At 44.1% G+C, this 23,693-nt stretch overlaps 1 protein-coding gene across 3 annotated transcripts in view; it reads left to right on the top strand.

Annotated features, from left to right (window-relative positions):
• Positions 1-23,295, top strand: part of LVRN (laeverin) — a 38,539-nt gene extending 15,244 nt beyond the window's left edge. Inside the window, exons 7-20 of one of the 3 annotated variants that reach the window (XR_015946244.1) lie at positions 205-345; positions 1,501-1,566; positions 1,666-1,731; positions 3,697-3,857; positions 6,656-6,732; positions 7,831-7,970; positions 8,775-8,830; positions 14,397-14,550; positions 15,434-15,528; positions 16,532-16,636; positions 18,020-18,184; positions 20,050-20,149; positions 21,638-21,701; positions 22,098-23,295. Coding sequence is in view for 2 of the 3 variants with exons in the window: in XM_035100295.3 (XP_034956186.3) it covers positions 205-345; positions 1,501-1,566; positions 1,666-1,731; positions 3,697-3,857; positions 6,656-6,732; positions 7,831-7,970; positions 8,775-8,830; positions 14,397-14,550; positions 15,434-15,528; positions 16,532-16,636; positions 18,020-18,184; positions 20,009-20,149; positions 21,638-21,701; positions 22,098-22,244 (1,578 nt within the window). In the remaining variant the exon portion in view is untranslated. Of the gene's footprint in view, positions 1-204; positions 346-1,500; positions 1,567-1,665; positions 1,732-3,696; positions 3,858-6,655; positions 6,733-7,830; positions 7,971-8,774; positions 8,831-14,396; positions 14,551-15,433; positions 15,529-16,531; positions 16,637-18,019; positions 18,185-20,008; positions 20,150-21,637; positions 21,702-22,097 lie in introns of all 3 variants that reach the window. The other 2 variants (XM_035100295.3, XM_088653343.1) reach the window with 2 other exon arrangements.
• Positions 23,296-23,693: the final 398 nt, after the last annotated feature.

Raw genomic sequence — 23,693 nt, 5'->3', positions numbered from 1 at the left:
AGTCCTGGGCAAGGGGGCGGGGCCAGAAAAGGAGCCAGCGATCGACCACACATTCACTCCATAAGACGCACAGACATTGCCCCTTACTTTTTAGGAGGGAAAAAGTGTGTCCTATGGAGCAACAATATGGTATAATTCTCAAAGTAACTTAAAATGTGCTCTTTTATTTTTAGGTAAACATTGCTATTTTATGGTTATTTTCAGGACAAGATCTTTAGCTATGCAGTGCTTCAACCTATCTTGCGCATGGATAATGAACTACAAAATCAGTCTTTATCAGACACAGGTGAAAGACAAGAATCGGACGCATTATTTAATCTGTTTGGTTTAATAACATACAAGAAGGTAAAAACAAAATTTTTAAGCAGTATATTAAAGGATGTTATCGGTCACATGATTTGAAACATCAGTATGAAATTGCCACTTTTTCATAACATGAAAAAGGGAATCCTGTGCCTCCATTGAATTGAATGGTAAAGCCTTTATGACATTTTCCCCCAACCTGGTGCCTTCTATGTTTTGAACCACCACTCCTGTTGGCCCCAAACTGTATAGCCAACGGTCTGGAATGATAGGAGGGTACCAGGTTTGAGAAGGCTGCCTGCTGCATTCGAAGTGGAGTCTGTATATCAAATTGCAGTGTACAGGGGGAGCAGAATGAGTGTCTCCTATGCACAGTTATGTTGACAGAAGCCCTACTGAGATCAGTGGCATTTACTTCAAAGGAAGCATGTATAAGATCACACTGTGACTTAGGTCCATTCCTTTCAATAGGTCTGTTCTGAATAAAGCTTTGTTGAATACCACCCATGTTTCCTTCACCTGTGAGGAGACACAATATGTGCCAACATATCTGGAGCTGGAGAGGGTTTTTTAGGAAGAGAATGACTGCCTGCCAGGTTTGATGTGGTCAGCAAACTTCATCACTGAATGCCACAAGTGCCTTTTTATTCTCCAGTCTGTTGTTTCTGATTTGTGAATGGGGATCGATGTGTCTGTTATTCTATGTGAGATATTTTTGCTCTTCTTTGTATCATTTGTGAAAATTACCTTGACCAAACTGTGGGAGGCAGTGGAAGACAGGAGTGCCTGGCATGCTATGGTCCATGGGGTCATGAAGAGTTGGACACGACTAAACGACTAAACAACAACAACAAAAATAAAGCATTCTGTGGCAAAAGAGCCACAGTATTCCATATAATGCCATATAACAGTTTGAGATATACAAAATCTCATCACTTGGAGATGTATGATATGAGTGCAGGGAACCGTTTTATAGAAACTTTATGATATAAAAAGACTATATATGGTTTTTGCTGCAGTGTTCACACAGCTACCCATCTTAAAAAACCCCACAACAAGCAATATATTTAATAAAACTACTAATTTGAATGTAATGTTGGTAGTTTAATGTCTTGAGTTTCATGACTTGCAAAGTCTCATCATTCTAAATACATAATGATATATCATCTTTATCTTATCTATATTTCTCTCTCTTAGGGGGCTGCCATCCTCCGGATGCTGTCCAGCTTTGTGACTGAAAGGCTGTTCATGAAAGCACTTAATGTGAGCTTCAAAAACAACATTACCAACAGTTGGAATCTTGACCATTATTCGAAATGCGTTGTCACTGTGAATTGACTAATTATACTTGTTTAATTACAGTCGTACCTGAATGCATTTTCCTTTTCAAATGCCATCCAGGATGATCTGTGGGATCACATTCAAAAGGTGATTAAAACTTTTAAGTGTTTTCGCTGGTGCTCTTAGAATAACCAATGTGGGCAGCATTCTTGATCGTCAAAGGCCTTCGAACCAGGGCTGTGCAGTGCCTCTCAATAAGAAGTGAGACCCAATCTGGTACTCGGGGTTGGCCTAACTGACCTGGATCCATACACCAGATCAATTCAGGGGCTAGCTTTAATGCTTAATTAGGGTTTTTCATCCTAGTTTAAACATGTGGTCAGGAGAGGGCTGGGAGAAGAATGACCTGTTTGAATCTGCCTGATGTGGTGTTCAGGGCATAGTTGCCAAGTTCTCCCTTTTTTTTAAGGGAAATTCCCTTATGCTGAATAGGCTTCCTCGCGAGAAAAGGGAAAACTTGGCAGCTATGGTTCAGGGTTCAGCTAAAATCAGTGCACAACACTAGTTTGAACTAAACAGTACTGAACTTAATGTTCAGATGCTCTGCTAGTTTGGACTCAGTGATCAGCAGCACCAAAACAGCAATATGTTCTGTGTTAAGCCTCTTTGACGTGTTTCCAAGTCAGGTCTTTCCCTGAGCAGCAGCTCATTTTTTCGATCTGTTAGTTCAGGTGTGGGGAACCTTCGGCCCTCCAGGTGTTGAACTACAACTGTCATCAGCCCCAGTAAGCACGTCAGGGATGCTGCGGTTCAGCAACATCTGGAGGGCTAAACGTTCCCACATCTATGATCGCTTATGTCTGGTACGTGATAGTACCTTGCAGGCAGCAGTTAATGGCGCTGTGGGTTAAACCACAGATCCTAGGGCTTGCCGATCAGAAGGTCGGTGGTTTGAATCCCCGTGACGGGGTGAGCTCCCGTTGCTCGGTCCCTGCTCCTGCCAACTTAGCAGTTCGAAAGCATGTCAAAGTGCAAGTAGATAAATAGCTACCGCTACAGCAGGAAGGTAAATGGCGTTTCGTGTGCTGCTCTGGTTCGCCAGAAGCAGCTTTGTCATGCTGGCCACATGACCTGGCCACATGACCTGGAAGCTGTACGCCGGCTCCCTCGGCCAATAACGCGAGATGAGCACTGCAACCCCAGAGTTGGTCACGACTGGACCTAATGGTTGGGGTCCCTTTACCTTTAGTGGTCTATAGTCCTTTCCACCACCACCTGTGGGCAGTCATGTGCCTGCAGTCAGCAAAGCATGGGTGTGTCTGAAAGCAGTGTGTGAAGTGCAAACTAATCCCACGTGAACATGTTTCTACTTAATAAAGACCTGGGGGATAAAGTAGGTGGAGAAAAAGCCCCCATCCCACTTCAAGCACTGCTTAGATCAGGCATCCTATACATAATTGACAGTTTCATTACCCAGGCCCAATCACAAATTAGTATGGTAATTGGCTTCAATAGGACAAGTTGCTCTGGCGAATCTGGAGCTCAACAGGGGCCTTTCATCCCTCTTGGACCAGGCTATACCTCCCAGGCTCCAGTCCCTTCCTGAAGAGTGGAGAGCCTTAAAGTGGTAGTCCTTTGGCCTGAAGTATAATACCGTACTCTGAGGCTTTGTGTGTTACCTGTATTTGCAAGGAGATATCAGTGAGCTAATAGCCTATGATGTGAAGAGACCAGTCACTCAATCTTGCTTGGGTGGTACTGTCTCTGGACGTCTGAGGGATTCTGTTTCGAGAGGCTCCTGGCTGAAAGGGTTCAGCTCCACTCCAGAGTCAGGGCCTGGCTCAGATAAGCAATCCCACATCTTGCACTGCTCAGCCCCCTGATCCACACCTGGTTGCTGCTTGAGGTGGTTAATTGCAACCTCGCTTATGAAAAGTGATCTGTAAAGTTGCCCCCCCCCCTGTATGAGCTATTAAATGTTTAGAAATGCTGGATTTTACTTGTGTATGAATCAGCAAATAGAATCTGGAAAACCTGCTGTTAGTACAAGTAGAAACGTTTATGTGAAATTAAATAAACCAAACTGTTTTCTAATCCAGATTTTTCTTGAAGGTAGTAGATGAACAGAATGACCTCCAGTTGCCGGCTCCAGTAAAAGTTATAATGGATTCGTGGACCTGCCAACATGGCTTGCCACTCCTAACAGTAAATCTGGCCACTGGGAACATCAGTCAGGAACCGTTTTATTCTAAAAAAGGAACAAACAAGACCAAGTATGCCTAATTTAGTAAAATTGTTTTAATTTCAATATTTTAAAAAGTACTTTGGTGTATATTTGAATAGTAGGGAGCTATTTTTTTCTGATAATCTTCTATTTTTGCCTGAACTATAATTAGCCACAGCTTCTGAGCCTGCAAATTATGATTTGCACTTTCCTTCCAAAGCAGACATTGAAATCCACCTTGGATGTCACCAGGAATTATGGGGTTGTGCCAAAAAAAGGAGATGTGAAACTGCATGCGAGAGGGGAGGAGGGAAATGCAACTGTGGCTAATTTCTGATTCTCCACAAATGGGCTGTTGTATTGTTTTTGTTCTCTATTAAGAGCTCTCAGTAGGGACGCAGGTGGCGCTGTGGGTTAAACCACAGAGCTTGCCGATCAGAAGGTTGACAGTTTGAATCCCCGTGACGGGGTGAGCTCCTGTTGCTCAGTCCCAGCTCCTGCCAACCTAGCAGTTCGAAAGCACATCAAAGTGCAAGTAGATAAATAGGTACTGCTCCGGCGGGAAGGTAAACAGCGTTTCCGTGCACTGCTCTGGTTTGCCAGAAGCGGCTTTGTCATGCTGGCCACATGACCCGGCTCCCTTGTCCAATATAAAGCAAGATGAGCACCACAACCCCAGAGTTGTCTGCACCTCGACCTAATGGTCAGGGGTCCCTTTACCCTTTAAGAGCTCTGAGTAGTATGCTGTAAACCACTTTGAATAAATAGTCGACTACTATTTCCTTTTGTCAAAGCACTGCTGTTTCTCTTCACATGAAACTGAAAGGCTTTTTCTGGTGTCAAATATATGACAACGTGTGCCGGCCCAAGTGTCGTGCACACACAAGGTTTCCATAGCTCCTAGGATCTCAGATTTTGGGCCAGGACCTCCTGGGATTGAATGCAATATGCATCTTTTGGCTGATGGAAATTTTATGTTGTTGTGCATAAAAGTGGCACACCTGGAACCTTGGGACTGCAATATCTGGGTTCAGTTTTCTGGGCTTTCAGGAGCAACCATATTCATGTGAATGCAATTTGTTGTAACTGTTTTTATACCAAATTTTAAATTGTAACCTGTCCTGGGATCTGCTGGTGGAGGGTGAATAATAAATTTGATGAAAATTATGGTGATGAAGATCAGATGTGCTTAACAGGGCTTGCATCTATATGGATTGTTGCCACTACATAAAAGCACACTGCACAGAAATCCATGAGACTCGCTTGCAAGTAAATCAAAGGGCAAGTTCCGGTTCGGAGTGGAGCCATGTGCACGACTGTGGCTTCCTAGTTATTAGTTATGGAAAGTGAAGGTTTGTCATGCATATACAAAGCTTGACTTTCCAGATCTCATAGATGTTGGAATTGGGGTCTGAGAAAGTTAATTTTTATTCAAAACTCACACCAAAGCTCAAGTTCCAGAGTAAGCTCTTCTCTTGCTTGTGCCCAATATGATTAAAGTGAGTATTCTTTAGGTGCTGATGCAATTTGAAAAGCGCGTTCTCCTATCAGGGAGAGCGAGAGTTGCGGCCGGGCCAAAAGATATTCCTCTGGGTGGGGGAGGGTCTAGTGCATGTAAGAGCATGAGTGATTGGGGCTTTTTGGTTGCTGGGGTAAAAAGTATGTTGCCATTTTTGATTGACAGAAGGAGCCCATTATATTCTCAGCGTCTTACAGTCCAGTTTTACTTTTGCAAAGTGTTTGAATCTCCCTCCTGCCCGCCGCTTTTTCTGAAGGTTTAGCCTGACATTGCTTTGCCTCTCATGCGGTCGCCTTTTGCAGGGGCCCAGTAGGAATTTTGCCATTTGGCTGATTGGCTGTTGCCATTTGGTTTTTGCCTACTGCTTAGCAAATCGTCACAACTTGTTAGGTTGGCGGTTAGTCATTGGTTAATAATTCCTGGTTGGTGGAGGGGTATGGTATGGAGATACCTACCCCCTCGGGTTAAACCACAGAGTCTAGGGCTTGCTGATCAGAATCCCTGCAACGGGGTGAGCTCCCGTTGCTTGGTCCCAGCTCCTGCCCACATAGCAGTTCGAAAGCACATCAAAGTGCAAGTAGATAAATAGGGACCGCTCCGGCGGGAAGGTAAACGGCGTTTCCGTGTGCTGCTCTGGTTCGCCAGAAGCAGCTTTGTTATGCTGGCCACATGACCCGGAAGCTGTCTGCGGACAAATGCCGGCTTCCTCGGCCTATAGAGCGAGATGAGCACCGCAACCCCAGTCGGACACGACTGGACCTGATGGTCAGGGGCCCTTTACCCCTCAATAAAATGCTCCTCATAGAAGTATTCTGTTAAAGGAATCCTGGGGCTACGGCTCTAGTCCGTACACCCCCGCAACGGTGCGGGGGCTAGGGCCATAACAGAGCACGAGCCTTGGGGAACATTTCCGGTCAAGGGGAGAGTGCCTGGACACAGCTACCTCCTCTCCCACGAGGTGTTTACTTGACTTCCCTATACGGATAGGGAAGTCGGACCTGGTCCTGTCCCAAGCGGGGGACAGAAGATTAACCAATGCCTAAGCCAACACTCAAATTTTAAAATTGTATTTAAATAAAGTTGTGGCCGAAATTAATGCCAAAAACCCAAACAAAATTTTGTGTGTGTGGTGTGAGTGATTTAGGGGGGATGTCTGATGGCCTCGGCACGCAATGCACATTTAAAATGATAAAGAAGTTAAAAGGAAAGGCTGAGAGAACTAGTTTTTTTCCAGAAAATGTTTCCTAAATGTAAGTTATTTGATTGCATTTGAACCATTTATTTACTTAGGTTCAATAAATAATCATGTGTTTTTGTCCTTAATGAAGCAACATGTGGACGATTCCCATTTCTTGGTTAAGAAACGGAACTGTACAACCTTTGGCATGGCTCGATAAGAGCAGCAGTAAGTAGTTTTCTCTCTCTCTGAATTTAAGGAAGCCTCTATTTGCAATACACAATCTTGAAAACTGGCTAAAAGCATATGAACAGAGCAATTCAAATAACAGGGAGAAGGGGGACAAGATGCCAGCTCTAGAGCTCTGCTGGGTGTCTGGCAGTAGGAAAAGAGGAGAGTGTTTCCCCCTCCCCTTGCTAGTCCGTTTCAGGGGCTGGCATATTTTCTCACCCCTAATGCTGGTGGAATAGGATCACTTTAGATCCATCACATACAGACACTCCCCAGCACATTCCCATTTTGCTTCTACTGACATTGGAGCCTCAACACAATTAGGGAAAGAGACACAAGTTTCTCCAACAGCTGTGGGTGGGGGTAGTGAGGAAGCACTGGTTTTAATAGTCATACTCCCATCTCTTTTGGGATCTACTAGCTATATTTCAGGAACTTGCTGTCTGGTGCATCAGTTTAAGATCCAGGCATAGTCTTGCAGTGTACTGTACTTCATCTTGTATTGATGTTTGGTGGGGATCATTAACAACAACACATGTTTTATATGCTGCCCAGCTGACTAGGTTGTCCCAGCCATTCTGGGCAGCTTCCAACAAATTAAGGCATCAAGCATTAAAAACTTCCCTATACAGGGCTACCTTCAGATGTCTTCTAAAAGTCCAAAACTGTACTGTAGTTGTTTATTTCCTTGACATCTGGTGGGAGGATATTCCACAGGGCAGGAGCCACTACCGAGAAGGCCCTTTGCCTGATTCCCAGGGTGTTTTTTTTGTGTGCTCACGCATTGTAGGAAGCAAATTTGTGCATTTTCATGTTTTATCTTACCTTAGAAAGACTTTTAGAAGACATCTGAAGGCAGCCCTGTTTAGGGAGGCTTTTAATGTTTAATAGATCACTGTGTTTTATTTTTCTGTTGGAAGCCGCACAGAGTGGCTGGGGAAACCCAGCCAGATGGGCGGGGTATAAATAATACATTATTATTATTATTATTATTATTATTATTATTATTATTATTATTAATGAGCCCGCAGTCTTCACAGGCCTACAAAGACCACTAAATTCATGCCAACTTTGTTTCCCTCATGCCACCTGCAGAAATATTTCCGGAAATGAAGATATCAGATTCAGAACATGATTGGATTATTTTAAATGTGAATTGGACTGGCTACTATAGAATTAATTATGACCAGAAGTCTTGGAGAAGACTGGCCAAAGTTCTTGAAAGAAACCCAAAGGTAAGGTAATGATTATTATACAGTCATGTGACCCTCTATGTCAAGACAACCTCCTTTTTTGTGTGGGGAGTTCAGCTTCTTTTTATATGTGGAGAATCACCTTTTTCTTTTACCACTGGTGAGTCACCTTCTAAATGCTGCCACCAAATATTTGTACTTAATTTAGACATGATATAAAAACATGTCTGGCTGGTTTTGTAATTACGGTAAATAAAAGTAACAATATACAGTATTCTTTTTTATTATCAACTATAAAGATATGCTGTACCTTCCCTACATTATTTGTGTATGTATGCTAACTGAAGTTTGTTTATCCAGCTAGGGATTGGCTGATAATCCTGCCTGTTAATACTAGGCAGACACCTTTGCTGTACTGTTTTTGCTACCCCCCCCCCATTTTTTTCTGTTTAGGCAAGTCTACCCAAACTCTTCATTTTATTTAGTATATCTGCTATAAAACCTCAGATTTTTTAAATATTTCGATATATTTTATGCCTACTTTAAGATTTTATTTTAATTGTATTTTGTTATGAAAAGTTTACACTTTTTAATGTAATTTTGTTGCTTGAGTGCTATGTAAACTTTGTTAAGTAAATGAAATCTAATGTCCCAGTTCCAAATGTGCAATATCTCAAATTACAATCATCTTGGAATATGTAACTGGGAACCATTTCAATTAAAAGTATGCATGAGCTTGACTTCGGGTGCTGCAGATTCTTGTGAATATCTTGAAATGCAGTAGACTTATTTAATGAACTGTTTGGACCTTTTAAACACGTAGATTTAATGGGTGCTCTTTTGCAGGTCATTCCTTCTGTAAGCAGATTTCAACTGGTGGGAGATGCCTTTGAATTGCGATGGTAAGGATACCTCCCAAAGACAGGTTTTTGCTATATTTGTAAATGAGCTCCATACTTTCCCCACTTCTGTCTGCTTCTTTATTCACACACACATCTACAACTTCTTCTGCACCACCTTTTGCTTTGAGAGTGCAGGGTGCTTAGCACAAAAAAGTTAAGGGGAAAATGGACATGGATTGTGCAGTCCTACATTACGCTGCTGCGGTTTCCCCAGTTCCTTAGAATAGCCTCACCAGGTATGATGATCACAGCTGCAAATTCAATGAAATCCTTTCCCCTTGGTGTGCCTTGACTTCAGCCACTTAGGAAGCGGGAGCAGGGATGCTGGCTTCTCCCAGCGGAACAGAGAGTTTCATTGGAGACTGGGGAGGGCCATGGATTGCCAAGGGAGAACAGCAGTGTAGCAACCCCCCGCCGGCACCCGGGGTGGACCAGTGCAGTAGTATAGCCTGAAACTAGGCAGACCTGCCTGTTCCAGAGGAGTGCTTGTTTGAAACCCCGTTGTTCTCACAAAGCCAAATTTTGCAACTGAGCATGTCATGCCTTGTCTTTAAAAACTTGACACGCAGTACATGGAGACTGTCGGTACATCTTGGTTGCTTCTGTGAAGTCCTGAAGATCTTGCTTGTGTCCACTGCCAAGCCTGTACCATTACGTGCTGGAATAAAGATCTCTTTCTTTACTGTTGTCTGCATGTATTGGGCGTGAGGCATGACACATTTTGACCTGGTGGGCCAGATATTTCTCTTGCCCCACCACCATCCTGTGGGCCAATTCTGACAGGTGAGTGGGATCACCCAACTGTCAATCATCTGAGGTCATAATGACGCCTGGCGATTGACAAGCGGTGGTCCCACCTCTCTCTCAAAGTTGGCCTATAGGGCTGGGGGGAGATAGTGACAAAACAGGATAGAGTTCCCTGCGCATTCGCTAACGGCAGCCGTTGGGTGTCAGTCCTGCTTTCTGCAGGGTTTTGGAGTGTGAGAACCAAGCAGGATTGAACTCTGTGCACCAGCTTTCTGCAGGGATCAGCTCCGCACCTGATGCAAGGTGGTTAGGGAGCAATGACCTTGCAGACCAAGTTTGTCCTAAGGGCCAGAGGTTCCCACAGATTTAGAATCCTAGACTTGTAGAGTTAGAAGGAACCATGAGGCTCATCTAGTCCAACTCCCTGCAAATGCAGGAATCTTCTGCCCAACGCGGGGCTCAAACCAGCAACCATGAGTCTCATGCTCTACTGACTGAGCTTCCCTACCCCTGTGCTACAATACACATGCCTATGGATTCTGGCAATATTGATGCAACATTACAGTAGAATAGAGGAATAATTAGTTCAGATTTTTGACTGAAAAATATTTTGTCTAGAAGCAGAGGTTTGACTGAAAAGAAAAGAAATGTTTGGGATTTATTTATATCTCAGGATCTTTGTTCATAAATCTGAAATCTGGACTTGCTAGGAGTCAGGCTAACAGCTTAGCTTCCTTGGCCTGTTAAGGTTTTCCCTTCACTGTTCTGTTTAATCAACTAAGGCAGGCATCTCCAAACTGGCCCTCCAGATGTTTTGGCCTACAACTCCCATGATCCCTAGATAACAGGACCAGTGGTCGGGGAAGATGGGAATTGTAGTCTAAAACATCTGGAGGGCTGAGGTTTGGGGATGCCTGAACTAAGGTATACACTGACCATAATGAAGGCCTGCCCTATTTGTCCCCCAAATATATAATTTGCAGCACACTTTTAAGCTGCTTACTCAGAAGCAAGTTTGACACAGCAGACACCTTACTGTGCTCAGGATTGGAACCTTACTCATAGAGGCTTTTGGCTGTGCAGCCAGCAGCCGAGTTCTCATAGACAACTTTGATCCTGCACTCCAAACATGTGCTTCCTGGTCTGCCTCTAGCCTGTGTCTTGCTCCTGCCCTCTCTTTGCTCCAGTTCTGAGTCCAGCCCACCTGGCCTCCCTTCTCCAGCCTCAACCTGCTTCCTGACTGCTTCCAGCTCCACTTCTTCCTCCTATAAATTGCCTGCCTGGAATATCACCATTCAATAATATTTGAACTGTGAGTATATATACCCTGCTGTCTGCTGCACCTAATTCTGCTGGGACTTTCCTCCATTTGAGTCCTGACACGCAAACCATTAAAGTTGGGGTTATAATGCCAGGGACATGATTGCCACATTAGTTATACTTTGTGGGGTGCAGCACTGTGTAGGAAGTGATTTTGGTTATGAAGCTTCCCTTGCTGTTGTGTGATTTCAGAAATGTCACTGTAGACCCTTCATGTGGGAAGCTGCTTCCGCATGCAGTTTCTACCATTGCATTGCTGTCACTTAAGTTCCTTAACAATTTAAGATTGTGCTTGAATTTGATTGATTTCACTTGGATTCAAGCTTAAATAACATTGCAGGCCCAGGCAGAGACCCCCTGACTCCGAGAGACCACCAGAAGGAATAACGGCTCGTGACAACGTGCTGTGGAATTAAAAATTGGTCACATCTTTATTAAATGTTTCAGATGTAGGAAGACCTAGGCTTGGGCATTGGGCGTGTATCCCCCCCAACCCCCCAGCCAGGGGAACTGGGGCTCCTCAGGGTGAATGGGAAATAAGAGGGTGCACTGCAAGACGCTTGTGTACGCAGGCAGCCCACCCCATATCCGCTCAATGAAGGGGAGTTCACTGACAACCTTTCAGTGTATGGCCAGTGACTCCCTTTTCACAAACCCCTTTAAGAGGGGACCCTGGAACCGCCACCGCGGGGTGTGTGTGTGAGTGACCACTTCTCGCCCCCCACCCCCATTTAGGGAAGATAGACCAAAGGATTCCGCCCAAGGCCTCAAACCGCCAAAGTTGTGACAGTTGCTACGGGGAAGGCAAAACCTGCCAATGCAGGGAAATTCCCGGTTCTTCAACAGCAACCATCAAAAGACCATAGCAACGCCCACTGAACAGGAAGGAAAATGGTTACCGTGTTTCCCCCTTTTTAATACGTAGTCAAAAAGTAAGCCATGGCAGGGTTTTTAATCATTTGAGAAATGTAAGACATACCCCGAAAATAAGCCATACTTCCGCGATGTGCGGAGCAAGACCACTGAGCGCCCCAACCAGCTAGCGGGACCCAGCATGCTGGCTGCAACAGGAGGAGGAAGCCTGCTGGGTCGGGTCGGTGCCCGGAAGCGGTGGCTGCTGCTGCAGCGCCGATAAAGCGTGCAGCAGTGCCGCACGGAGCACCGAGGGCACAAGCCAGCAGGACCCAGCTCCTGCAATGCCGGCCATGGCAGGAGGAGGAAGCCTGCCAGGTCGGGTTGGCGCTCGGAAGTGGCGGCGGCTGCAGCGCTGACAAAGTGCGAAGCAGCGCTGCACACTCTGTGTGTGTGTGTGTGTGTGTGCGTCCGTCTCTTTCTCTGTGTGTGCGTGCGCGTCTCTCTCTCTCCCTGTGTGTCTTTCTCTCTCTCTCCCCCTGTGTGCGCGTCTGTCTCTCTCTGTATGTTTGTGATCGCGTCTCTCCCCCCCCTCCCCGACAGAGAAAAGGTGCCGTGCAGGTTCCTCTTTGGCTCATCATTCAGCTGCCCTGGCCTCCTTGCCGAGAGCTGACGCCGCTCCTCTCCCCCTCCTTCCCGCACGGAGCACCAAGGGCACGAGCGTCAGGAGGAAAGAGAGAGGGGCTCGTTGCTTGCGGAGGGAAAAGCGTGGGCTCGTTGCAGGTTTACCTCACAGCTGAGGGGGCAGCAGGGGCCAAGCACCTTCCCACCCCTCCCCAGAGCCCAGCCCGCAGGCTGTTCCCCTCAGGAAATGCGGCTCTTCCCGTCCCCGAGGAGAGCCGCCAGCCCTGGAGCGCCTCTCTGCCGCCCGAGGCTCTCGAAAGGCCGCCTCAGAAGCAGGCAGCTCCCTTACGCCATCTCCGTATCCCGCCGGCGGGGTTACTCAACCCGTTCGGCAGGACTGCCCCCGCCCCCGCCTCTTTGCAGAGTTTGTGCAGCTTGTGCGGCTCTGCCTAACTTCTTGCGCGGCAGGCAGGCGGGCGTCCTCCCATCGGCGCGGCGAGCTTTGCAGAATCGGGTGCTGCAACTCGGAAGCCGGCCAGGCGAAGCTTAGCTGCCAATCAAAAGGACAGGGGTGTACGCAAGACGTTCTCCTTAGTTGCTTGGACCAGTTTGGTGATGGTGATAATGATGCCCTTTGTTGAATCGGTAGAATTGTAGAGTTAGAAGGGACCCTCGGGGGTCATCTAGTCCAACCCCCTACAATGCAAAAATCTCAGCTAGGTCATACATGGCAGGTGGCCATCCAGCCTCTGCTTAAAAGCCTCCAAGGAAGGAGAGCCCTTGACTCAGGATGGGTAGGAGGGGAAAGGGAGAGAATAGAAGAGGCAGAAAACGGAAAGGACCATAACAAAGTGGCAGAGCACCCTGTGCTCTGTATGCATAAGGATCCCAGGTTTAACCCCCAGGTACCCCCAAGTTTGAAATCCTGGAGAGCTGCTGCCAGCCTGGTTGACAGCAATAATGGTAGAGGACACACGTAGCATTAAAAAATCCCAGTTTCAATTGCTGCAATTGCTTGCTATGTATTATGTATTGTATTTAAATAATCTCCTTATTTTCTTGTTTCATTTAATGGATGTTATGTACATCATGTTGTGCATTATGTTACAGTATTATGTTGTAAAACCTGGATAGCTCAGTTGGCTAGAGTGTGGTGCTGATAATGCGCGTGGAAGAGAGCGCTGAGCATCCTGAGCCAGTGGGACCCAGTTGTACCGGCACTTTAAAAAAAAGAAAGAAAAAAAGACACCCCCTGAAAATAAGCCACCGTGTGTTTTTTTGAGGGAAAAAAGTTATAAGACGGTGTCTTAAAAAAGGGGAAACACGGTAACCTGCAAACAAACATTAGGCAAAGGGAGGGTTGTGTGGGTGAAGCTCCAGAGTTGACTGCATGGTTGTTGCCGGCTTCACCTCCTATTTATGCAACTGGCCACACCTCCACACGATGCTTATAGGTTAAGTTGGGTTTGGCAGGAACCCCCAATGACTAGCACAGGGAGGCGGGCCAGCCCATCCAGCTGGTGAGTCCCACGTGGCCCGGGCGTGCTGCGCGCGGTCCCGCAAAGGGCCCCCACAAAGGGAGGTGTGAGTACTCATTCCCTGGAAACCACCCGTAGACCTTGGTGCCTGGGGATTTTCTCAGCTCTGGATGCCCATCGGAGCTTTTTTAACTTCCTATAACTGACAACTGTGAAGCTACACATATGCACATGGCCCCACTTTGAATCACGGCTTCACATTCACCGGATCATGGCCTTTGCATGGAAGCAAGTTCCGTGGATTTCAGTAGAATCTGCTTTCATATAAAGGACTCTTTGCATATCATTTGTAAATGGAGACACTTCAGCTTGTAAACAACCCAGCATTCCCCCCAGCAGAATATTCTTTTGTGAGCTCTCTTTAAAGTATTTCAAGAGCAGACCATTTATTTGCTTATAATCATTGTCTAATAATGAAAACACGCATACCCATGTGTACATAGCTCCTTGTATGCATTGCTTAAATATGATTTCTTTTAATATAGGTCTGGTTATACTGAGTATGATACTCCACTATATTTAACTAAGTACCTTGAAAAGGAAGATGATACCTTAGTGTGGGAAACGGTACTGCAACATCTAGAAGTTGAGAATTGGGGGCTCATTCAGAGTGATTATGAATTATACCCAGTTTTAAAGGTATCTAAATTCTGAAATTTAGGGTGCTTATTTTACGATGAGTACAGACACTTGTTGATGTGACATTTCCCCATTTGAATGCGTGCAGAAAAGTGGCCATTAATGTAACGTCCAAAGAGTTAGCTATATGTCTTGCTGTCCACTTAGGAATTATGTGCTATTTCCATCCTCATTCTAAATAGAAAAAAACATTCACACAAGCAGCGGCAATATGTTCTGTTATTTCGTCAGTGAAATGATTTGTTCGACATTGCAGGGCCATATTTTAATATAAATTACCGTAGATATAATAATCTCTGCTATAATCGTTGTTATTGCTATTCAGTGTCTAAAACACTGTACAGAACACATGGGGGAAATATCCTTGTCCAAATAGGCTTTTTATCAAATGTAGACAAAGGAAATAATAATAAAATAAATATTGTAGGAGGAAAAGGAGAATGCTAAAATGAAAACCACAGTACCTTAACCTAGGTTACCTACTTAAGGCTGCGTGCAGTCCCCATACATGCTTACCTGGGACAAAAAGAACATTTATTTCAGTGGAACTTCTGAGTAGATATGAAAAGATTGTGCTGTTTGTACCGTGTTTCTCATATTATATGACATGTCTTATATTTATTTTTTCCTCAAAAAAACCCACTATGGATTATTTTCAAGGGATGTCTTATTTTTTTCCTCCTCCTCCTGCCGCGGCCGGCATTGCTGCTGCGCCTATCACTATGTCTTATTTTCGGGGTATGGCTTATATTCCTTGAATGCTTAAAATCCTGCTATGGCTTATTTTATGGGTATGTCTTAAAATATGAGAAACAGGGTATTAGAAGAAATGTAATAAAAGTAGAGTTCATCTATATGTTACATCTTTCTCTTTTCTCCAAAGAAATATTTCTTAACAAGGATTTCACCAATATGTCATCATTATACTAACCTCCTTCGTCAGAGCTTTGAAGTACTGGAAGATGAATTTTATACTGTGTAAGTCCTTAAATATTTTTAAAACAATCCAGCATCCTTATCATGGAACGTGCAACATAAAGGTAAGCCTGGATCTCATAAGTTTACATCTATCAGCTGCACCATGCTGGGTCTCTAGCACACTGTACATGATATATGGAAGAGGAGAAAGGAGGTCTATTTAATTATAAATGATGCATAAATTGCAATGGCCAACAAAAACCGATAAGTAAAATCTGTTGTTTTATGTAAAACTATTCACAACCCTAAATTTGAATGTTCAGCGCTGAGAACATTAGAAAATGCAAGGGTTGTTCCTATACACTGCTACTTCATTACTGTCCTTTCCTTTTAAAAATTCCTGCCAGTTACAGCTACAAATCCTTCTGCGATTTCCCACCTCCACCCTATCCTGTCCCTGCTCTTGTAAATTTAGTGCTAGTTGTTCGAGTAGCCCTGTCATCCAAGCATATGAACATAGACTGGGAATCTATTCAACCTCGGGATAGAATTCCAAATTGGGAAGAAATTAAAAAGCCACCTGGCCTAACCCCATGCACAAAAACAGAACTATTTGCTCATCAATCCCACCCTACTTCTGAAATCAGATTGTGCAGTCCCGATGAGAGCAGATAAACTGGACAATAGGAACATAGGAAGCTGCCTTACTGGTCTATCTAGCTCTTTGTACTGTATACATGTAACTGGTAGCAACTCTCCAGGGTTTCCGACAGGTAACCTTTCCCAGTCTTACTTGGAGATGCTGGCAGTCTGGTACTTGAATTCAAAACGGATGCTCTACCAACGGGCCGTGGCTATTCCCTATAAATAAACTCACATAAAAACTCAGGTGCCCAAAGGTGCCTGCAGAGAATGCAGTTCCAGGTGACTCCAGTGATAGTGCGTCAGTTCACATCAACTCCACCCCCCCTTTGGGGGGGGGGTAAATGCAACACATTTAATAAGTTTTTCTGTCTGTCTCCTTTTATTTATCCATTTACATTTTGTTCTGTCTTCCAAAAAGGGGCATAGGAACCATTCTAAAAACTGCATGTTGGTTGGGGGCCCGTGACTGTTTAGACCTAGCTTCCGAAATCTTCACCAAGTGGATGAACGATCCCAATTTTGAGTGAGTATGGTGCATAATATCTGCCTGCAAATTTACGTCTGAGAAAATGTTAGCTGGTTACGAATGATTTCCGCAGGGGTTCAGTAAGAAGGATTTTCTCCCCCTTCTGACAGGTCAGATACATATTTGGTAATATAGAATCATAGAATTGTAGAGTTGGAAGGGGCCCCTAACATCATCTAGTCCAACCCCTTGCAATGCAGGAATATGCAGCTGTCCCATATGGGGATCGAACCTGCAACCTTGGCATTATCATCAGCACCATGCTCTAACCAACTGAGCTATCCAGGCTGTCGTGTATTGGAGCAAGTGAAATTTTTCACAAAGCTCTTCATTAAAAAAAAAAGGTTATTCAGTACACAGAATGGCTGAGTAGGTTTTTCTTTGCGTTAGGCAGGCATCCCCAAACTGTGGCCCTCCAGATGTTTTGGCCTACAACCCTAGCTAACAGGACCAGTGGTCGAGGAAGATGGGATTTGTAGTCCAAAACATCTGGAGGGCCAAAGTTTGGGGGTGCCTGGCATTAGGTATTGATTCATTTGGTAGGGGCCACAATTAGTGTGATAATGTGGGGTGGAAGTTAGCTTCCCACATGGCAATACAGTAACACATCAGTTCACATTAGCAAAGTAATAGTTATAGCTAAAGAAGTTCAGTTGTTCTTTGAACAGCGTATTACTGCACAAATAAGTGAAATTGTAATAGTCCAAGTAATGTTCATCGTTTTCTCCATTGACTGCTTTCTATCATAATTAACAAAACAGTACATATACTAAAAGCTTTTCAATAAAAAGGAGAGGTCATAAACATATTTCTGAAATATTCACAGAAGTTTTTTAGTTGAAGATTTGAAAGATTTTCAGAGTTCTCAAGTTAAATATTTGAAAACACAAAATGTCAAACCTGGCTTAATTATTCTCATGATGTTGTCCTCTTTGTACGTAGGTCATGGTTTTACAGGAATACTCCATTTTATCAGAGGAGTATAGCATTCCCAAATGTGAATCTTCCAATTACCAGTAGCAAATCCTCAGTTTTTGAAATGGGGAACCCTAATTTCCTTTTGTCTCAACCACAGTGTACAGCCATACCTCGGTTTAAGTATGCGTTGGTTTGAGTACTTTCAGTTTAAGTACTCCACGGACCCGTCTGGAACAGATTAATCCACTTTCCATTACTTTCAATAGGAAAGTTCGCTTCAGGTTAAGTACGTTTCAGGTTAAGTACAGACTTCCGGAACCAATTGTGTACTTAAACCGAGGTACCACTGTATGTGAAATTCCATCAGCCATAGTGACAGATTTCATTATGTCAATAGGTTATTTTAAATTGTGAAACAAAGGACTGTATGGTGCCAGTTCTAAGAGATATTCTCTCTTGCAGGGTTCCTGTTTCTATTAGTCGTGCAATTCATTGCTATGGTATTCAGCTGGGTAGTGACAAAGAATGGGACTTTGAATGGCAAATGTACAAGCGGAATGATAGTCAAGGAAATTATTACCTACTCTTCGCCATGAGTTGTACCCGCGAGCCATGGTTACTTCAAAGGTGACCGTAATTAACTTACTGTTTCAGTGCATTTAAAAAATGTTTGCCAAATATGTTGTTGGCATCCGTCTGTCTCAAAAGACAATGGAGTGTGCCCGGGTGTGTGTGCGTGAAGTCAAACGACTGTTTTAGCAGCACTGAAGTGACCTCTCCAGGGCTTAAGCCTGTATGGAGGTCCTGGTCTGCCCAGGTGATAAGACCCCGTTCTCAACCTCACTGATGTGGTCCAAAGGAAAGCAGAGCAATACATTTGGCACCTGCTTGGCTCCAGGAGTTGCACAAGGTGCCGTTCAAATGTCTTAGGGACTCCACTCCAGATTTGTTTGAAAATCAGTAACATACATCTTATTCATTCAAGTTTTTCTCTGGATGGGAAATTAACTACTAAATTTTGTGATCCCTTATAATACAATAGTGGTACCTCGGGTTACAGACGCTCCAGGTTACAGACTCCGCTAACCCAGAAATACTACCTCGGGTTAAGAACTTTGCTTCAGGATGAGAAAAGAAATCGTGCAGTGGCGGCGCAGCGTTAGCTGGAGGCCCCATTAGCTAAAGTGGTACCTCAGCTTAAGAACAGTTTCAGGTTAAGAATGGACCTCCAGGACAAATTCTTAACACGAGGTACCACTGTACTACTACTAACATATTTTTTGCTAGGTTATCTGATTAGTCATCGTGAATTTATGCTTAGTAACTAAATGGTGCACTGAGGACAAACGACAGAAATGGTCTGAAAAGCATTACTCTTTTTTGTTTACACAATCCATTCCATGAGCTTTCCACAGCTGCTCCTCCTCTTTCTTGATGTGGGTGAAATGCCTAGCAGTACAACCAACATAAACCCTTCCTGTCCAAGTCTAGCACACAATCTTGCAGATCCTTCTACTGATCTGAGTTTGTTAGGAAGGCAGTCTGCTTCTCAGGATAACGTTAGCTAATGTGCACTCAGAAATCTTCCCTTCCTCCACAACACTTCAGAACTTGCTCCTTGATTATCAGGTTGGTGGGATATCACACATACTCACAATGAATTTTTTCCCGCTTGAATGGGCCATTCTTGGATGGAAGTTGAATTACTCTCAGCACTTTGGGGGTGGGGGTGGGGGGGAGAGAACAGAACTGGTGGTTTGTCTGTTAATGAGGGACCCGAGTGGTGTAGTTAAGAAAGTCCATCTTTAATTAACAAAGTGTTCTCTGGTGCCTGCGACTTTAGCAGTCCACAGCTGCATCTCTGTGGTCATAAGACAAAAATTTAGAACAAGTTTCCATCTTGCTTAAATAAGAAGACATTTTTAGGATTCTCTGGCTAGGCCAGGCTTCAGCGGCGGCTTCTTCTAAGCCAAATACACATTCCAGTGGCTTACAGGAAGCTAACCAGGTTGGTCAGATTTTGCATTTCACATGCAGGTTCTTCATGTCTCCCTGGGAGCAAAGTCTCCCTGGGAGCATTAGAACTTGATGACATTATTTGGAATCTACTTGCAGTGGTGACAGGAGCCCTGTGTGCTAGCTAGCCAATTGTAGGCAGCTTGGATTAGTTTTTAAAAGGCAACCAGGAGGACAAAGGGGCAGCTCTCAAACTGTCTCAAAGAGAGTTGGAACAAGGCAATGGAGTAAGACACTGGATGCCACATCTCAGTAGGTCAGATCTGGTGTGTCCAGTTTGCAACCCCAGTTCACTGGATTCCTCGCCCAGCCCTATTTGTCTCCCCTCCACAATGTAAAATGTATGAAGATGGAAGTTTGGTGCTCATCTTAGAAGTGTTTTGCAAATTGTTTTATTATAATTTTTATGTTTATTATGAATAAACCTCTCTTTAGATTCTTGCAGTATATCCTGAACGATTCTGTAATTTCATCAGATCTTGTATCAGAAGTAATAAGATACGTGGCAGAAAATGAGGCTGGCCACTGGATAGCATGGAAATTCATAACAGAAAACTGGTCACGTTTGTATAATAGGTATGGCAAGCAACTGCTTTACGTAATTTCCCTTTAACTTGATTTTCTAATATTATTCTGCTTGGTGGGGTAGGGTTGAAGTGTTAATTACCTTGCAAATGTTTTGTTTTACTTGGCTATCAACAGAATAAGGGATAAAATCTCACCCCCCAAAAAATCCCAGACACAATGGTGGTGTGCTTGAGAATCTATTAAGCACATTAGGTAAAGGTAAAGGGACCCCTGACCATTATGTCCAGTCGTGACCGACTCTGGGGTTGTGGCGCTCATCTCGCATTATTGGCACATTTACTGCAAAAGAGAATAAACACCACAGCATTAAAAAATGAACAGATATTTAATGTTATATACTTGAATATATATAACATATATATGTATACTTGAATATATAGGGACACGGGTGGCATTGTGGGTTAAACCACAGAGCCTAGGGCTTGCCGATCAGAAGATCAGCGGTTCGAATCCCCGCAACGGGGCGAGCTCCCGTTGCTCGGTCCCTGCTCCTGCCAACCTAGCAGTTCGAAAGCATGCCAAAGTGCAAGTAGATAAATAGGTACCACTACAGCGGGAAGGTAAATGGCGTTTCCGTGCGCTGCTCTGGTTCGCCAGAAGCAGCTTAGTCATGCGGGCCACATGACCCGGAAGCTGTACGTCGGCTCCCTCAGCCAATAAAGTGAGATGAGCATCGCAACCCCAGAGTCATCTACAACTGGACCTAATGGACAGGGGTCCCTTTACCTTTATCTATAAATGAAAAGTATCCAAAACTCATTGGCTTGGAACCAACATATTATCTCAAATCCATTTGCGGAAGGAGTGGACGTTCCTACTAATGGAAAGCAGGAGGGGGGGAGGCCATCCCACCCCACCCCACATAATTCCACTTTGTTATGGGATCTTTCAAAGTATCTCCTATACTGACTGCTTCAGAGTTTTCTAACTCTCCAGATTAGGTTTTTGTGGGGCACCTGGGGATGCAGGGAAGGTGTGTGTGTGTGGGGGGGCAGTATTTCCCTGCCTCCTTTCTGCTCACAGAAGCATTTCATGAGTGAAATTCAGCTCATGGGAATATCTGGATCCAATCCATTATCTAGAGCAGGGGGTGAAAAATCATTTCCCCCCACTGTGGGCTGCATTCTCTTCAGAAGGGAGTGGGCAAGATACATGCATCCCTTGATACCAATATAATCCAGAGATGAAATACTCAAAAATCTTACGGAAAATAATGTACGGAAAACACAAGGGTGTTAAACATGGGCAGAACCTCAGTTAATTTTTTTTATTTACTTGCCCCTCTTGGCTACATCCGTGGTGTTAAATCATAGAACATTCATTCCCTTTACAAGGTGAATTGTCTACTCTGGTAATCCATATGAACGTTCTGTCAAACTTTTTGCAAAATATGCTTGAGTGAAAACAGACGAGTGGCGCACTGCTCAACATTTTTATCAAAACGTTTTCCCTTTATGAACATGCTTTCTTTTATAGGTGCTCCTTTGAACCATTATATGCTTTCATGGATTCTATCAGTACAGACTTCGAGGTTCAAGTGGTAAGTAGGACAGACACAGCATAGACCAGTCGCTCTGAAAATGAAGGATTTTAAGCCCTTAAAAAGATCTTATATAAAAACCATGTGGAATAGAAAGAATAACGCAGCTGAGTTTCTTAGGTAATTCCACTGCTTAGAAGCCTTTGCCCATCTCTGATCCATATCAGCAGGGGATGGAATCCTCTCTTCAATTGCCCCAAAGCCAGAATGGACAAGTCTTGTGAATTCCTTTTCTCTGTTCTTTGTCCTTCTGTGTAGAGGAGGGTGGTGGAAATGAGGGTTGGAGGTGGCAGAAATGTATGTAGGATTTTTAAAATAATTAAAGAGAGAGTGAGTGAAAGTAAAAATGCAAAACTTTGAATAACATCTGCCAATTTACCATAAACGTTATTTTAGGTCCAGGTTTTTCTTAACAATACACTTGAACCAGAACAAAGAATAATTCCTACAGAGACGCTGCAGAAAACAAAATCTAGAAATGAAGAAAGAAAAGAATCAGTTACTAAAATGGTCAAGTGGCTACAAAGAAATATGGACATTTGACATTTGAGAATTCTTCCAAATATCTGTTTTTGGCAACTGCTTTAGTAGCATTTTTTTTTAAAGGAGCACATTTTGTGCGTAGAGCTCCCACTTAATGTTTTAAATGGTGGTAGTCTTGCGATAGTGTCTGTGCAAACCAGGGTACTGTGGAGTCAAATTTCTACTCAGAACATTGCCATAAAAGACAGAATGAACTAAAAACAACCCCGTGCCTATACAAAGGTAAAAGGAACCTTAAGGAATATCTTGACGCTTATGTCAGATGGACTGAATGTAGCAAGCCTTACCAATTGAAACGAAGAACTAGCAACTAAAGGAAGCCATTGTCGTCAGTTTGCTATGTGACGTGAGACTCTTCGGGCTGCACATCTGTAAAATTTCAGCTTTCTTGCCTCTTAAAGGGGGGCAACATCAGCTCGCTTCACTTACTAACCCCCCCCCCAAAATACTCCTTCCACATCAACCCCTAGAGCTTCCCCTTCCTACCCCAAGCAAGTACTAAACTCCCTTTTCACTTTCCCCACCCAGTTTCTGAAGCCACTTCTTCTATTCTGCAGCCCCACTATCTCCCCCACACACACATTGACACTGCTAAACACCCTTTCCACCTTCTGTCCAGTTATGAAGCCACCGTGCCACTTGTTCTTCAGAAGCTTTCATCTTTAAGCCCATTTCCATACCTCCTTCCTTGCATCCCCATTTTCATGTTCACTTCTTTATTTCCTACAGCCCCTAACTTTTCTCAACTCTCCATTGCACACAGATCGCCCCCATTTCTAGGCCTTTTCCTCTCCTATTGTCACTCCCTTTTTGCGCGCACACTCCATTAACTCCTTCACTCCTTGCTTCCTATCAACTCTTTTCCTTCAACTTTCCATTGCACTCAAACTACCACCCCATTTCCGTGCCTCCTCCTATTCTGCACCCCTCTTTTATGCACATTCCCCATGCTGGTATTTGTTACTGTACCGCTAAGCCTATCAGCTTTTCAGCTAATGGATGTTGTACAACATGGATGTTTGCTTGTTAATAAAATATATCTTCTAAATTACTACACGGAATCTGGAAGTTCATGACAAAGACAACGCACGGTGCCAGAAGTGAAATACATGATTGTGTGATGGGACTGTGGAATAGCTGAGGGCTCTGCATCCTTTTCACCACATGAGAAAAGCTGGCCATTGACTCTCCCTGGGCAGGAAGTGGTTTCTGTTGTGAATTCAGCCTTGCCTGAAAAGCAAAGTCTTCCTGGCTTTAGTCCAGTCACAAGTAATTAGTTTGTTCAGTGCTCAGTTTTTGGTGCTTGCTTGCTTATTTGGTACTCATTCTGACTTGCTTACTGGCACATATTTTCATCTCTGACCTACTCCTTGGTTCCATTTCCTACTTACTCCCAAGCTCTGGTCTACACCTCTGTGACAATTTCTCCTTAGTCCCATAGATCTCATT

The sequence above is a fragment of the Zootoca vivipara genome, chromosome 10 (assembly GCF_965207765.1).
Source record: "Zootoca vivipara chromosome 10, rZooViv2.hap1.1, whole genome shotgun sequence".
In the NCBI taxonomy this organism is placed as follows: Eukaryota; Metazoa; Chordata; class Lepidosauria; order Squamata; family Lacertidae; genus Zootoca; species Zootoca vivipara.
The sequence above is the reverse complement of the archived record's forward strand: the minus strand, read 5'-3'. Positions and strand labels throughout refer to the sequence as shown.